This window comes from Drosophila subobscura, chromosome A (assembly GCF_008121235.1).
Source record: "Drosophila subobscura isolate 14011-0131.10 chromosome A, UCBerk_Dsub_1.0, whole genome shotgun sequence".
NCBI lineage: Eukaryota > Metazoa > Arthropoda > Insecta > Diptera > Drosophilidae > Drosophila > Drosophila subobscura.
Genome location: NC_048530.1, coordinates 5809256 through 5823237, shown reverse-complemented (window position 1 = coordinate 5823237; position 13982 = coordinate 5809256). Strand labels below are relative to the sequence as shown.

Here is a 13982-nt window from a genome sequence, read left to right as displayed (position 1 = left end):
CCGGTTCACCTTCAGCTGATCACCACCCAGCAATGGCATCCTGCCGTCCCGCTCTACCACTGGCTCTCTTCACTACCATTCAGCATCACCAAAGCAATTGCTGCTGCTGGGACCGTTCACTTGCAATAGACTCTATTGAATAGAGCAACAACAACAAAACAACAACGAATACCAACAAACTAAAAGATAACATTGTCTAGATATATTTATGCAGGTAAAATGTCTATGTTGTGTGTGTGTGTGTGAGTTGTATGTATACATGCGTTATATTAATAAATTACAGTTTCCGAAAATGCGCGCGCGTCACTTACACTTTTACACAAAACAACACAGCACAAAACAAAAAATAAACATTCGAGTTCTAGTTGTACTCAGTGCACAGTACACTTACGCCACTTGCCGGCAAACAAATTTTGGGGGGGTGAAACGAATTGGTACCCGTACCTAGCGCTCGTGCGTGCGATTCGTAGAAAAAGTTGCGATTGAAAACAAAACAGACGGCGCAGCTTTGGCAAGGCCGCCAAAATAGTAGGTTAGTGTGACCCGTCAGGGGATGGCAGGGAAATATCATGGAAGTGGTGGCAAAAAGATGCCAGCAGTGTGACCGCAGACTTATCGATAAAATATACAGTCTGACCCTCAAAAAGATACCTAAATACATCTGTTTATTAAATTATGTTCAAATTATACCGGGTAAATTCATTTTCTTCAATTTTTATATTTGAAATTTAGAGGAGTGGATAGACCAGATGATACTGCTGTTACTTCTGGGTATTTGCAGAAAATTTTCGCACAAATAAAATGATTACAAACACTTTTCTGGACCCTGCTTGAAAGTGTGACCATCAGTAGGTAGCACTGCGATGGTGAAAAAGGCCGCTTTTTTTAAACTGGACACTTATTAGTGTGACCTTTCAAAGCAAACGTTAGCAAGGGGGAAGCTCGGCAAGGGAGACGTGTGCAGGGTCCATTGAGTGATTTACGCAGCCGGTTTTTGATCAAAATAAGAACCGAAATCAAAGCAATCCGTTTTAAATATGTCTGAAGTTCAATGCGCCAGCAATGAGAACCGGTCGCAGCGCTTTGCCACCGTTCATTATCGCCCAAAAGTCACACCGAAACCCCCAGATGGTGTGTCACAAAGTCAAGCTCATTTGGCGATAATAACACAGATACAGGAGGAATTGTAGCAACAATTCAATTAAAGACGCGCTATTATTTCTGGTGCCAATTGAGCGCGCGTGCCTGGAGAGTAAGTGAAGGAAGTTGCCCGGCAGGTTTCGCTTCCGCTGCTGCTGCTGCTGCCAGACGCTCCAACCGATCCGATCCGATCCCCAAAGTGCAGTACGCGTTTGGCTGCGAGCACGAAAGGAGTAGAGACACCACCACAACATGAACCAGTCCACAAAGCTGCCGTTGCTGCTGCTGCTGCTGCTCCCATTTGCGGCAGGTAATAGAGAAAAGAAATTTGTTGTCGGAGATAGCCGGATTTTCCATGTACTTTCGTTGTAGGGGCCACACCTGCCATCAGTCCGCTGTCGCAGCGTGGCATCATCTTTCCCAAGGAGTCCTTTGACGACTGCTTCCTGGACGATGCCAAGCAACTGGCCGGCACCTGCAAGCTAATGCAGGACTGCCCACCGGCACTGAAGCGTTGGCTGGACAAGCGAGAATCGCCCAAGACTTGCTATTTTGTTAAATTCGATCACTACATTTGCTGTGAGCCGGATAAACAGCCACTGATCGACACCACCACAACCACAACAACAACAACTGAGCGACCCACACTGCCCCCTCTGCCGCCATTCAAGAAGCGCCCCAGCGTTCTGGGTGAGTGAGATAATTAATCGCCATTCCAAGGCGGTTTATCATGACTAAACCTTGGATATTGGGTTTTGGATTTCCCCCTGGCAGCGTGCTACGACTACAACGATGTGAAGCAGCTCAACGAACGCGACATTACGTTCGTGGTGTCGGTGGTGGGGGGAAAACCGACAGCCTACCGGGAGTACCCCTTCATGGCGGCCCTTGGCTGGCGGTCCAATTTCGACGAGCGGATCTACTATCGCTGCGGCGGTGCCCTGATCGCACCCACATTTGTGCTCACGGCAGCTCATTGCATTGACTTTGGCGGGTAAGAGCGGTATTATTATGCACGACGAAATCTAATCCTCATCCATCCATAAACAGCGCTCAGCCCAGTCAGGTGCGTTTGGGTGGCGATAATCTCACGCTGGCCACGGGCGAGGATTTCAACATTAAGCGCGTTGTCATACATCCGGAGTACGATGCCAGCTCGGCGTACAATGACATCGCCCTGCTGGAGTTGCAGCTGAATGACCAGTTGCAGGCGCCTTCACTGCGTCCCACTTGCTTGTGGGACCAGCATGAGCTGGCCGACACAGAGCTGATGGCCATTGGCTATGGCCAGACGCGCTTTGCGGGCCTCTCCTCCTCCCAGCTGCTGAAGGCGCCCCTGCAGCATGTGCGCAACGAGCAGTGCCAGATCCACTATCCAGCCGAGACACTCTCGCTGGGCGTGGTGCCCACGCAGCTGTGTGCAGGCGATGCCACTCGCCAGCGTGATACGTGCCAGGGTGACTCCGGTGGCCCACTGATCATGCAGAACGGACCCTTCGGCTATGTGGTGGGCATCACATCGCTGGGCCAGGGCTGTGCCAGCGGTCCACCCTCGGTGTATACCCGTGTCTCCAGCTATGTGTCCTGGATCGAGGGCATTGTGTGGCCCGGTGGCTACAAGGAGCAGACACCACTGCCGCCTGCGCCCGAATTCGATCTGAGAGGAACGGTCTGAATGCGACCAACCCTGTCAATCAATTATTTATCTATTATTTCATAATTTAAGCACAAATAAATTGAATATTTACATGGTAATGGCACCGTCTAATGGCTAATCGATCGATCGTTGCTGTTCTCTTCCGCTCCGTTCGGTCTGTTTCCCGCGAAGTATTTTCAGCTGTTTTTTGGCCAAAACAGTTGGCTTGGTGCTCCCCTATAAAGCTCGTAGAGCGATGATTAGCTAGTATTCGTGGCCCGTACGTGGAAGGCTAAAGATGCGTCGCTCTCAATGGAACCCCTGTGGTGGTGGTGTGGTGGTGCTGCTGCTGCTGCTCCTGGCGGGCGGCTGGAGCCTGGCCTGGGCCTATCTGCCCGATGTGAACATCTTCACCAACTACCGCACCGAGGTGTACAATGGTAAGCGGATGCGAGGGATGCCCCGAGGGATCACTCAATCGAATCCCCTTTTTGTAGGCATACCCTCGGAGATTGATACGACGCCGTTTGTGAGAATTGCGGACAACTATTACTACATCGAGACGATGAACAAGGTGAATTGGTTTCAGGCGGCCGGTGCCTGTCGCCTGATGAACGCCCATTTGGCTTCCATTGAGGACAAGGCGGAAATGGAAGCGCTGATTAAGTATATGAAGGCCAAGGGGTTTAAGAACAACGATTACTTTTGGATATCGGGCAATGATCTGGGCACTGAGGGTGCCTTCTATTGGCTGTCCAATGGCCGACCCATGACCTATGCCCCCTGGAATGGGCCCAAACAAATGCCGGACAACTATGGGGGCAACGAGAACTGTGTCCATATGTTCGCCACTCGCGAAATGATCAACGATGCCAACTGCAAGATCCAGATGCTGTATGTCTGCGAAGCCAGAGAGCCGAAAACCTTTAAATTTACATACATCAAATGGTAGAAATGATGCCATTCCGCACACCACACTAGACACCCAACACAAAGCATAGTTTTAGCCGGCATTTTTATTATCCGCTTTTTTTTGTATCATTTTTATCGTAATCGTAATCGTATCGATGGTCGATCTCTCATTATCATTTTTGTTTTCCTTGTGTTTTTCTGATCGTTCCGCTTCCATTTAATGTGTTTTTGTTGCTTTCTGTATCGCTAATTATACAATCAGTTAATTTTTACTGCATATTATTCTTTACGATTTTTCTTTGGGCTTAGATCTATTTGAATTTTCTACTGAATATGTTGCATCCACATACGCATACATATTTATGTACGTAGGTTGCTTCAATCATTTTCTTAACACTGTATTTTAGTTAATCGTACGTACATTATGTATCTCCTAATATCGCCACGAAGGAAAAAATTGTTCCAAGAAATGTTCACATTTTTTTGGGGGTTTTCCGTTTGTTTTCTAACAACAACGGCACACAAATACACTTACTTGCGATGCACATGTGTGTGTGTGTGTGTGTGTATGCTTGTATGGAAAGAAGTACAAAGAATAAAAGAGAGGGAGAGAGAGGGTGGGGAACTTACTGTTAAATCCAGAGTCTATGTTGAATGGAATTCAATTGAGAGAATAAGATAAATGAGTTGAGTGTGTGTGTGTGTTTTTTGGTTAGTTACAGTGCTTACGTGGCTAGGGTTGAAACAGCGATTTGGATATTGGAAAATCTACGACATAACCTCAACATTAATATTGACGCGCAATTAGGCATGTTATGCATGTGTGTGTGTGTGTAGGGTCTCTACATGTGTGTGTATGCATTTATGTGGTGTATATTCTAAGTAGCTATGCGTTTGAGAGTTCTTAGAATTAGCCTACATATATTCTAGACATTTTGTCCAACTTGCTTTACACACACACATTCATATACATATACATACAGATAGTATGTATTAATTCACAAGTCATGAATTGTAGATCTTTATATTTAGTTAATAGTAGGTAACTACATACATACATATAAATATTCAACAGACGAGTGCATAAATTTAATAATTCTTAAACATTTACCTATGTAGCTTCCTCTTCCTCTCACTCTCACTCATTATCTATCTTTCTTCGCTCTCCGGCCTTTGCTGTTACCGTTACACCTTCGTATTAAGTCTGCCTGTCCTGTCTGTCTATGTGTGTGTATGTGAGTGCAGCAGTATGCGTGTGTCTATGTGTAGGTGGGCTTCAAAGCTCAATCTCTCTCTCTCTCTCTCGCTCGCTCGCTCCCTCTTTCTGTCTGTCAGCTGCGCAAGCTTATTAGAGTTGTTGTAATGATCGTCAGCAGCGTTCCGGAAATGGAGAGGAGAGGCGACGTCGGGTATTTGCAACCTTAGCCAACACTTGCCGACAGTCAACACAACATCGATTACCAGACACCGATTAGCTATCACAATCGAGTCGAACGATTGACGCGCGCGCGAATAGAAACATTTCAATTCCTATTCGCGTAACATAATCTCGTAGATATTCTGCGCTTTTCTCGTAGATCTTTCTTTTACATATCGGGTACAGTTTTAGATAGTTTTGTTGTTTTTTTTGGTAGTTTGTTTTCTCTTATAGATGGAAAGAAGAACAGCCTAAAATGTTATACATGTACAAAGTCTCTAAATGTTCATCTCTTCACTCATTTCTCTTCGTTTTAGTTTTAAAAACCTTTCTCAAAATGGCAGTGCGTATAGAGAGGGACGATCGGGTGGCAGCGGTAGGGGGATCGCAAGAACTAAATGTATAATTAGAAAAAAAAACTTGAATTTAAATATAATAAATGGCAGGAATCTCTATGCGTAATGCACTTTTGCAATAATAAATATTAATAAATAATTGTACACACATTTTTTAGTTTCTTTTGTGGGTTTTGTTTGTTTCTTTTTTTTGTTGTTTTTTTTGGGTTTCTTTTTGTTTGTTTGTTGTTTTTTTTTTGTGTTGTTAGTTTTGTTTTAAAACACACTTGCATTTGTTTTTGTTTTCTAGGGTTTAGGGCGAGGGCGGGGCAATGTGTGTTCATACAGGCTACAATATTGTTTACTAGACTTAGAACATAGCATAATAATTATAAAAACTAGCAATCAGCGTTATCATCATAATAATAGTAGTAATAATAATCATAAAAACATTTACATTCTGTGTTGTATGTAGTAATAGGTGTAAGCAAGCCTTCGATCAAAAATCATCCAAAACACACACATCTTAAGCTATGAGGTGTGTGCGGAGCGGGGATATAGAATATAGATATAAGAATTCACATTTTTTGTGTTGATTTTAGCATGGATTTCGATCTTAGATTTAGGGTTGTTTTTAGACGGGTTTTTTTTTGTTTTTGTACAGTTGCGCACTTAATAATAAATAGCTTGAGCGCTGATATCCAGGAGGAGGTTGGTTGGTTGGTTGATTGGTGCCGGAGGATGGAGGAAGGTTGTTTTTGCTGCAGAGCATTCTCAGGTTTACAAAAGATATAGTATATCATTTACAAAGATTATACATACATGTGGGGGTGTGTGTAGGAGTGGGGATTGGGGAAAAAGAAGGGAATTTCAGACATTTATAATCTAGATTATTAATATGTGTGTATAATATATGTACGCATACATTTATATATTATATATGTAAAAAAAAAACGTATTAATTAATGAAAACGGCCTAAATGTTGCTTTAAATATAAGATATATTACTATATATAGATACAAGTTGTATATATATATTCACATTGATGGATATACTTGCTAATTTCATAATTCATTTTCACTTCTTCATCATGGGATCCTACATCTATGGTTTGTATCCTGATCCAACGCTTTTAACACATATTTCCGACTATATGTAAATTGGTTTTGTTTTGTGTTTTTTTGTTTGCCTTTCAGCTTTCATATTATTTTAGAAACAAAATGAAATACACTTAGCGCAATGAGTAGGCAAAAGTTGTTTGCTTTTTGTTCTGTGTTCCTAAGTCTAGTTTCTAGGAGCGAGCAGGAGGGAGGGACAGCAGTTAGTTGATATACGCTTCTAGGAGAGTGCAGAAGGCAGAAGGCAGAAGGGTTTACAGACTTTCTTTTACCTTAGTCGAGAGTGTATATATATATGTAATATATATATATATATATATTATTTTTTAATTCGAAAAATGCAGAACATTTGAAGTACGAGTACGCGTGAGAAAGGAGGAATATACGACGAATATTGAATACACTCAATAAATATATTAACGCTAACTCTCTTCTTCTCTATCCTTCTCTAACACTATCTACCGTTTCTTTTATTACGCTTACGCTTACGCTTACGCTTACGCCTACTATTACTATCTCTGTCTCTCTCTCTGCTGTGCATTTGCTTTGCGGTTTGTCTGCTGCTACTGCTGTCCATCTCTGTCCCTGTCTCTGCTGTCGTATGGGCTGGCTGTCTATGTGTTTGTGTTTGTGTTTGTGTGTGGGTGTGTGAGTGTTGTGTCTCCCTACATTTCGGCCTATCGTGACTTTTGATTGCGATTCTTTCCGGATCGATTTGACGAGGACGAACTGCTGCTGGCAACTGATGATTCAGAGGATATAGAAATGATTGATATAGCAGACGAGGAGTTTACCAAAGTGCCACGCAGCGGTGGCAATCTGTTGCTATTATTACTTCCTGCTGCCGCAACAGCTGTGGGCTTTTGAAAGCGATTCCCAGATTGTCGCAAATGTTGCGTACGCTGCTGCTGCTGTTGCACATGCTGCTGCTGCTGTTGCTGGTTCTGGTGCTGTTGCTGCTGGCTCTGATGATGATGCTGCCGATGCTGCTGCTGCTGCTGCTGCTGATGGTGGCTATTGTTGTTGCTGTGGTGTTGATAGGTGCTTTTGTTCAATGTCGTCTGCTGCTGCTGCTGCATCGGTGGCGGGACATAAAACTGCTGGCGATAGTAACTGTTGTTGCTGTTGTTATTGCTGTTGCGCTGATTGTTGTAGTGCCGCCCGCCGCCGCCTCCTCCTCCTCCTCCGTTTGGTGGTGTGGTGGACATGGAAACTACAGCTATGGCATCATTGCTTCCCGTTGAATGGCGATCATCCTCCTCCTCCTGTTGATGGTGCTGGTGCTGCTGTTGCTGCTGCTGCTGCTGCTGCTGCTGCTGGTGGTTGGACGACACATTGATGTCTGATGGCTGTTGTAGTTGTGATGAAGAGGTTATACATGTATGTTGGTGGCTGCTGATCATGCTGGCCGCAGTTGCTGCTGCCGCTGGACCACCAATACCAATCCCCACTCCACCATTACGCAATTGGCGCAGGTGATTTTGATTTTGATTCGGATTTTGATTCTGAATTAAACAATGATTCTGATGTTGGATTGGATGGGCGGCACCAGCGGCAGCGGCTGCAATTGCGGCCAGCATGTTCGCATAGCCGGCAACCTGATGCTGCGGCTGCTGCTGCTGCGGCGGCTGCTGCTGTTTAAATTGGACAGTGAACTGCTGCTGCTGCTGCGGCTGCTGCTGCTGCTGCGGCGGCTGCTGCATGAGGAGACCGGCGACTACCATTCATCATGTATTTAGGCGTGTGGGTGTGTGCATTACCGACGAGCCCGCTGAGGAGCTATTGTTGTTGTTGTTGTTGTTCCCATTTCCATTTCCATTTGCATTCCCGCTGCTTCGGCTGCGACTTCCATTTCCATTTCCGTTTCCATTACCATTCCCGCTCCAGCTCATATTGCTGCTGCTACTGCTGCTGGTGTTGCTGTGACTTCTGCTGGCTCCTGTTGCCACCACAATTGGCAATGTCATACCAACGGCGGACACTGGCATCGGCATGGGCATGGCCAGAGTAATGGGCACCACTGTGGCGGCACCACGGCCATTGGGCGGGGGGGAAGAGCTTATATCGATAAACTCCATGGGCACAACCGTGGAAGAAGCGGCAGCTGCTGCTGCTGTTGCATTCGATGCTGTTGCTGTTCCTTTTCCAGTCGATGCTGGCGTTGCTTCCACAATTTCACAGTCTTTGCTATCCTCGGAATCATCACCGGACGAGGTGCTGCCCCGCCGATGCCGCACCTGCTGCTGTTGCTGCTGCTGCTGTTGTTGCTGCTGGTGCTTCAGCTGCTGTTGCGTTGGTGGCTGCGATTGCTGGTGCTGTTGCTGCTGGGTGGCAGCCACGGCCACAGCCACCGCTGTCGTCGTCGTCGTCGTATATGGTTGGCCAAGATGGGCATGCGCATGCCCATGCCCCGCATGGCCGTGGGCTTGCACCTGCACCGGATGATAGATCTGTTGGACCACTGTACCGGAGGGCATAATCACATATTTGGTTCCATTCGGAGTGTAGCCGGCCGGCATTGGGGAAATGCGATCCACCAGCAGCAGATGTTCAAAGTTCTCGCGTATCCATTCACGATAATCGATAACATCGTCCGTAATGTGGATAATGCGACCTTAGGCGAGGAGAAATGAAAGGAAACAATTAGATTAGGAACTCAGATCTGTCGGCAAACGGCTGAGGACTCACCCAACACTGAATCGGTACGCGGATCGATGCCCAGGAGATTGAGTGGACTGACAGCGAGTGCGAGGACACGGTAGGCGCACCTGAAGGCCTGCTGGACTTGAAAGACTCCATAACTGCTGCGTCCAATATCGTTGCCAGGCGTCAGGGGATCCTCGATGCAAAGCAGGGACGGTCGATGTCCATCAACCATGTCACGCTGCAGCTCATCCTTGGCCATGTAGCGGCCCCCATTCTTGATCGAGATCCCAATGCGCATGTAATTGAAGCGACGGCCATAGAGCTCAAAGAACTCGAGCAACAGCACGCCCAAGTTGGTGGTGTCGTGATAGATGCCACGCGGATGCAGCTGCAGGAAGCTGATGCACATCAGGATCAGCGAATAAGATGAGATGCCTCCTGTGAACACCTCATTGAGATCACGCAGCAATAGGAACTGCTTGAGTACCAGCACCAGCTTCCCCAGCACCGGATAATCGCGCTTAAACTTTTTAATAAGCTCCGCGGACTGCACGCCCGACTGCATATTAAACGATATGTCGACCTTCACCTGGGTCTCTCGATCCGTCAGCTTAATAATCGGCACCGATGCCTTATCCAAAACACGAACCGTGCACGCTTCAGCAATCCCGCGATTAACCAGCTCGTATTCCAGTGTTCTCAATGGTAATTTCTCCCACAAACCTGCAGGCCAAAGAATACAGAATAAGAATTAGAATCAGTATCAGAGAAAAGCCAAGGGATGGCCCAGAGACACTCACCCAAGACAACGAGATCAATATCAGAGGTGGGCAAAAAGAGTCCAGTACGAAATGAGCCAAAAATTTCGACCACCGCCTGTGGCCATATTGTATGGACAACGTTCTCGATTCGCTTCACAACCTCATTGCGTATGGCATGCTCACAGGGCGTGGGCAGCACATACTGATAGAAATGCTCAATTTCCTCGTGCAGACCAACGACACCGTCGCCATAGGGATAGTCCGGTTTGCGCCAGGGTTCGCCCTTATATTTGGCTATCATCGCCATGTGATTGTTCATATAGTAATGTGTGACACCAACTTTGTTGTTCTCTGGACGTTTTTTACGTGACGGATTATAGTAAATGATATTTGTGCGATTACTTTGGTTTGACGTGTCATTCATTACGCCGCCAACTACAGTTGATACAGTTGATGTTGCTACAGTTGATGTGGCTGCTGTTGTCGGAGCGCTTGACGTTGTGGCAGGAGTGCTGGTGCTAGTACTGGTAGAGGTACTGGTAGTGGTGCTTGTGGTGCTGCTGCTGCTAGTGGTTGCAACTGTTGCTTCAGTTGCTGCACCTGCAGCTGCTGCTGCTGTTCCTGATATACTGCTGTTTGTTGAGGTTACAACTGGCTCGTTGCTGGCACTACTGTGGCTGCTGGAGTTACTGCTGCTTGAGCTGCTGCTGCTGCTACTGGAGCTGCTATTGGAGTTGTTGTCTTCACCCGCAGCAGGGCTACTGTTGTTGCTGCCGTTGCCGTTGATTTGAGGCAGGATTTCAAGTGAATCCGCACGAAAGTTGAGCACGCGACTCTGGGTGATGCTGCTAGCGACGGCGGCGGAGGCGGTGGGTCGCGCTAAAAACGCCTTGCCGTTGCCGTTGCCGTTGCTGCTGCTGTTGCAGTTACTGTCGTTGGTGTTGCTGCTATTTATGGTTGTGGTTATTGTTGTGGTGTTGGTGCTGCTTGTGGTGGTGTGGGTGGTGGTGCTGCTGCTGATGATTTTGGTGCCTCCTGGATTGCTGCTGCCTCCTCCTCCGTTGTTGGTCGCTAGCTGTAGCTGCTGATCAAGCAATGCGCCCATTTCCTGGGCATTCGTCTCCCAAATCTTTAACCATGTGCGCAGCGATGGTCCCTCCTGTTCCTTCTGAAACCAGCCAACAAATGGATCCATTCAAATTCAGATGCACACGATTGTTGTTGGCTGGGTTTTTGTTCGTTTTTTTTTTGTGTAAGCCGAGGGGAGTGCCCGTTATCACTCTCACTCTCTCTATCTATTGAAGGACCTACCGCACTGATATCTGTGATGCACAAAAAACTAAATAGTGTGTATATTTTCTGCAAAATGAGAATTTCTTGCTCTCTCGCTTCCTTCCTTCCGTCCTTCGTTCCTGAGGATCGAGAATTTTAGATTTCCATCTGGAAACTTCTTGAAATCACTGTTCCCGCTCCGACAAGTAGCTGCAAGGATAACCGAAAACAATTGTAAATGAGATTTTGTTCGGCAATGCATTCCGTCTCTTGGTTTTCCTTCTAGAAAATCAGGACGGGAGTCATTGGAGCGTTGCCACCTGTTATGCGCATAACTGTGCTTTGGGTTCATGTGCGTTGGTTGTCTGTATGTGTGTGTGTTATTGCGACAGCTGATAGAGATGAGCAACTGCTGATAATTCTACCGCCAAAGTGGAAGTTCGCAAAACGGTTGTACATATAATTAGTTTGTTGCTATTGCAAATCTGTTGTGTGTGCACTAAATGGACAACTGCTTTTCCATAACCATAATGATTGCATGCGCCAGCCTGCCTGCCTGCCAGACAGACAAATGGAAAGCGCTAATGGCCACCAGGCATTTATTCGAATGATGCGCTCTTTTCTACAAATAGAAAACGGCGCGGCGGTACCCACCCCCGGTCCTATCTATTCGACGTCATCACTGGTTGCTGCAGCAAAATGCAGCTGAAGCGTTCATCACCAGGCGCCAGGCGAAAATTGTTTTTCAGAGCGAAAAACATACACAACTAATTTCTCTCTCTCTCTCCCTCTCTGAATGTACAACACACACGGTACTTGCTCACATGCACATGGGATCAAAAAATAAAACTTTAAAATTGGGCCATCAATAGCAGCAGCAGCACTCAAATAATACAATAAGTCGCTAGAGCGATAACAATTTGGGTAATGCCAGTCATAGAGCAATTGCTCACGAGACTCTCGTCAAGAAAAAAAATATTATATCGATGGATGTTCACACACACACACACACACACACGCGCGCATACAACCCACACCCCACACACAAAAAGCACAACCACTGTATACATGTATGTATTGGTGTTTTCTCGTGCAAGGGCGTACAGGTGGCCGTTGTATGACTGCCAAATGGTGGTTCTAGCATGAGAGAGGGGGTGGGGGGTTGGCGGCCAGCGCATGCCACCACACATATACATATGAAGAGAAAAGCGGCTTCGATTATGCAAAAAATACAATTGGAAAAAAACCCCGCTAATTATGTTGAAGCCTATGAACAGCGCACACAAATGCCACACCATCAAAACACACACATTTTTAAACTTGTCTTGCACTAATTTTCACTGTCACTCCATGTGCGAAACAAATTTTCATTTATGGGAAAACTTTGATTTTTTAAACCGTGGATGCACCGTAAACGTACAGTTCAGGACAACACACATACACACACAATTTTGGCAAATTAACACTTTCTTGCTGCTGGTCAAATCCAGTGTTGACTAAGTTGTTGAAGCGAGATAACACGTACTAGAAGCAGCGGCGGCAGCACAGACCTAGGCACAGTTGGATTTATGTTTGTGCGTTTTGGCGAAATGCGGGCTTAAATTGTATGCAGCAGCATTGGCTTATATTCATTCTCCCTGCCCCGAAATGTAGTTCAAATTATTTAACATTTAAATTATTACACCCAAATGCTCGTGCAATGGGACGGCCACATGCGCTCTTATCGATAAGTGTAGGCGGTAGGTGGCGCTGCAACCAAATCAGACATTTGTTATACAGCACTGACAACTACGGCCGCCAATGTAAACATTTAATTTATGCAATTGCATTTTTAACACAATTCATATTAAAATCAATTAAAATGGATTTTATAATTCATTTAAACACCCAGACAGGGAAGGCACTCAAGAGTACAAGCAAAAAAAACGCAAAATAAGCTGAAAACACCGCTGCCTAACGCTCCCTCTCGCGTAATTCCGTTGGAATTTTTCACACACATTTTTTTCTGCTTTACCTTGACGAGTTCTATTCTGTTCTCTCCCTCTCTCTTTAGCTTCGATTGCGTTGGATTTCAAGTTTAGCACATACACACACACACGCACACAAACACATAAGTATACGCACTCAAGTATGCATACACATGTTCAAAAAAAAAAAAGAAGTTTTCAAATGCAATTTTTTTTCTCCACATTTAAGCAGGCAATCGCAATCCGCCCCAAAAATTAATGGAAAATTACAGTTGCTGCTGTTCTTTTCTCTAATGCCTGGCTATGTATCTGTCACTGGCTGCGTTTTTATCAATCAGTTGTTCAGTTTTCGCTATATATCCTTATAAGCGCACTCACAATTTCTGGTTCTTGACTTTCGTTGCTTCTGCGAATCGAATCGAACCAAAGACGACGACGACTGTGTGCCTCCCCGCTTGCCCGACCCGGGGGCAGTGGGTTGCTATGCCTTTTTATGCACACACCGCACTCCGAGGTACACACAAACACACACACGCATACACAGGAGCGCACGCACGCACTCACAAGCACAGTGAGTTTTTTCGAGAAACGTTAACTCGTTGCAATCTATTGATTGTTACGGTTGCCAACGTCACTGTTGAATTTTCACAGTTTTTACTTGTTTTTCATGCGTGTTTTATGCGTTTTCCATGGGTTTTCCTTTCGAATTACAACAAAAAACGACAGCAAAATTGCGAACACGCGAAGGGGAGCAGTGTGACCGCAGATTTATCGACA

General features: G+C 45.8%; 3 protein-coding genes across 12 annotated transcripts; 2 read left to right on the top strand and 1 right to left on the bottom strand.

Moving 5' to 3' along the window:
- The first annotated feature begins 951 nt into the window (after nucleotides 1-951).
- Nucleotides 952-2895, top strand: LOC117903496 (serine protease persephone). The gene is made up of 4 exons (XM_034815576.1): nucleotides 952-1450; nucleotides 1513-1830; nucleotides 1915-2134; nucleotides 2191-2895. Exons 1-4 carry the CDS (start codon nucleotides 1393-1395, stop codon nucleotides 2813-2815), a joined length of 1221 nt encoding a protein of 406 aa, XP_034671467.1. The 5' UTR covers nucleotides 952-1392; the 3' UTR covers nucleotides 2816-2895.
- Nucleotides 2896-3037: 142 nt separating this feature from the next.
- LOC117903497 (C-type lectin 37Da) lies at nucleotides 3038-3965 on the top strand. The gene is made up of 2 exons (XM_034815577.1): nucleotides 3038-3216; nucleotides 3274-3965. Exons 1-2 carry the CDS (start codon nucleotides 3075-3077, stop codon nucleotides 3726-3728), a joined length of 597 nt encoding a protein of 198 aa, XP_034671468.1. The 5' UTR covers nucleotides 3038-3074; the 3' UTR covers nucleotides 3729-3965.
- A 1335-nt stretch (nucleotides 3966-5300) lies between these two features.
- On the bottom strand, nucleotides 5301-13959 carry LOC117903492 (non-canonical poly(A) RNA polymerase protein Trf4-1). 10 transcript variants are annotated; one of them, XM_034815565.1, is made up of 6 exons: nucleotides 13584-13959; nucleotides 11278-11448; nucleotides 10006-11134; nucleotides 9248-9928; nucleotides 8320-9173; nucleotides 5301-7908 (listed from the first exon to the last, which is right to left on the bottom strand). In XM_034815565.1, the coding sequence occupies exons 3-6, from the start codon at nucleotides 11069-11071 to the stop codon at nucleotides 7237-7239; spliced, it is 3273 nt and encodes a 1090-aa protein (XP_034671456.1). In that variant the 5' UTR covers nucleotides 11072-11134; nucleotides 11278-11448; nucleotides 13584-13959; the 3' UTR covers nucleotides 5301-7236. The 10 variants fall into 10 exon arrangements, with proteins under 10 accessions (XP_034671456.1, XP_034671458.1, XP_034671457.1 ...); XM_034815567.1 differs by having other exon boundaries at nucleotides 13864-13955; XM_034815566.1 differs by lacking the exon at nucleotides 13584-13959 and adding an exon at nucleotides 12549-12701.
- Between the last annotated feature and the right edge of the window lie 23 nt (nucleotides 13960-13982).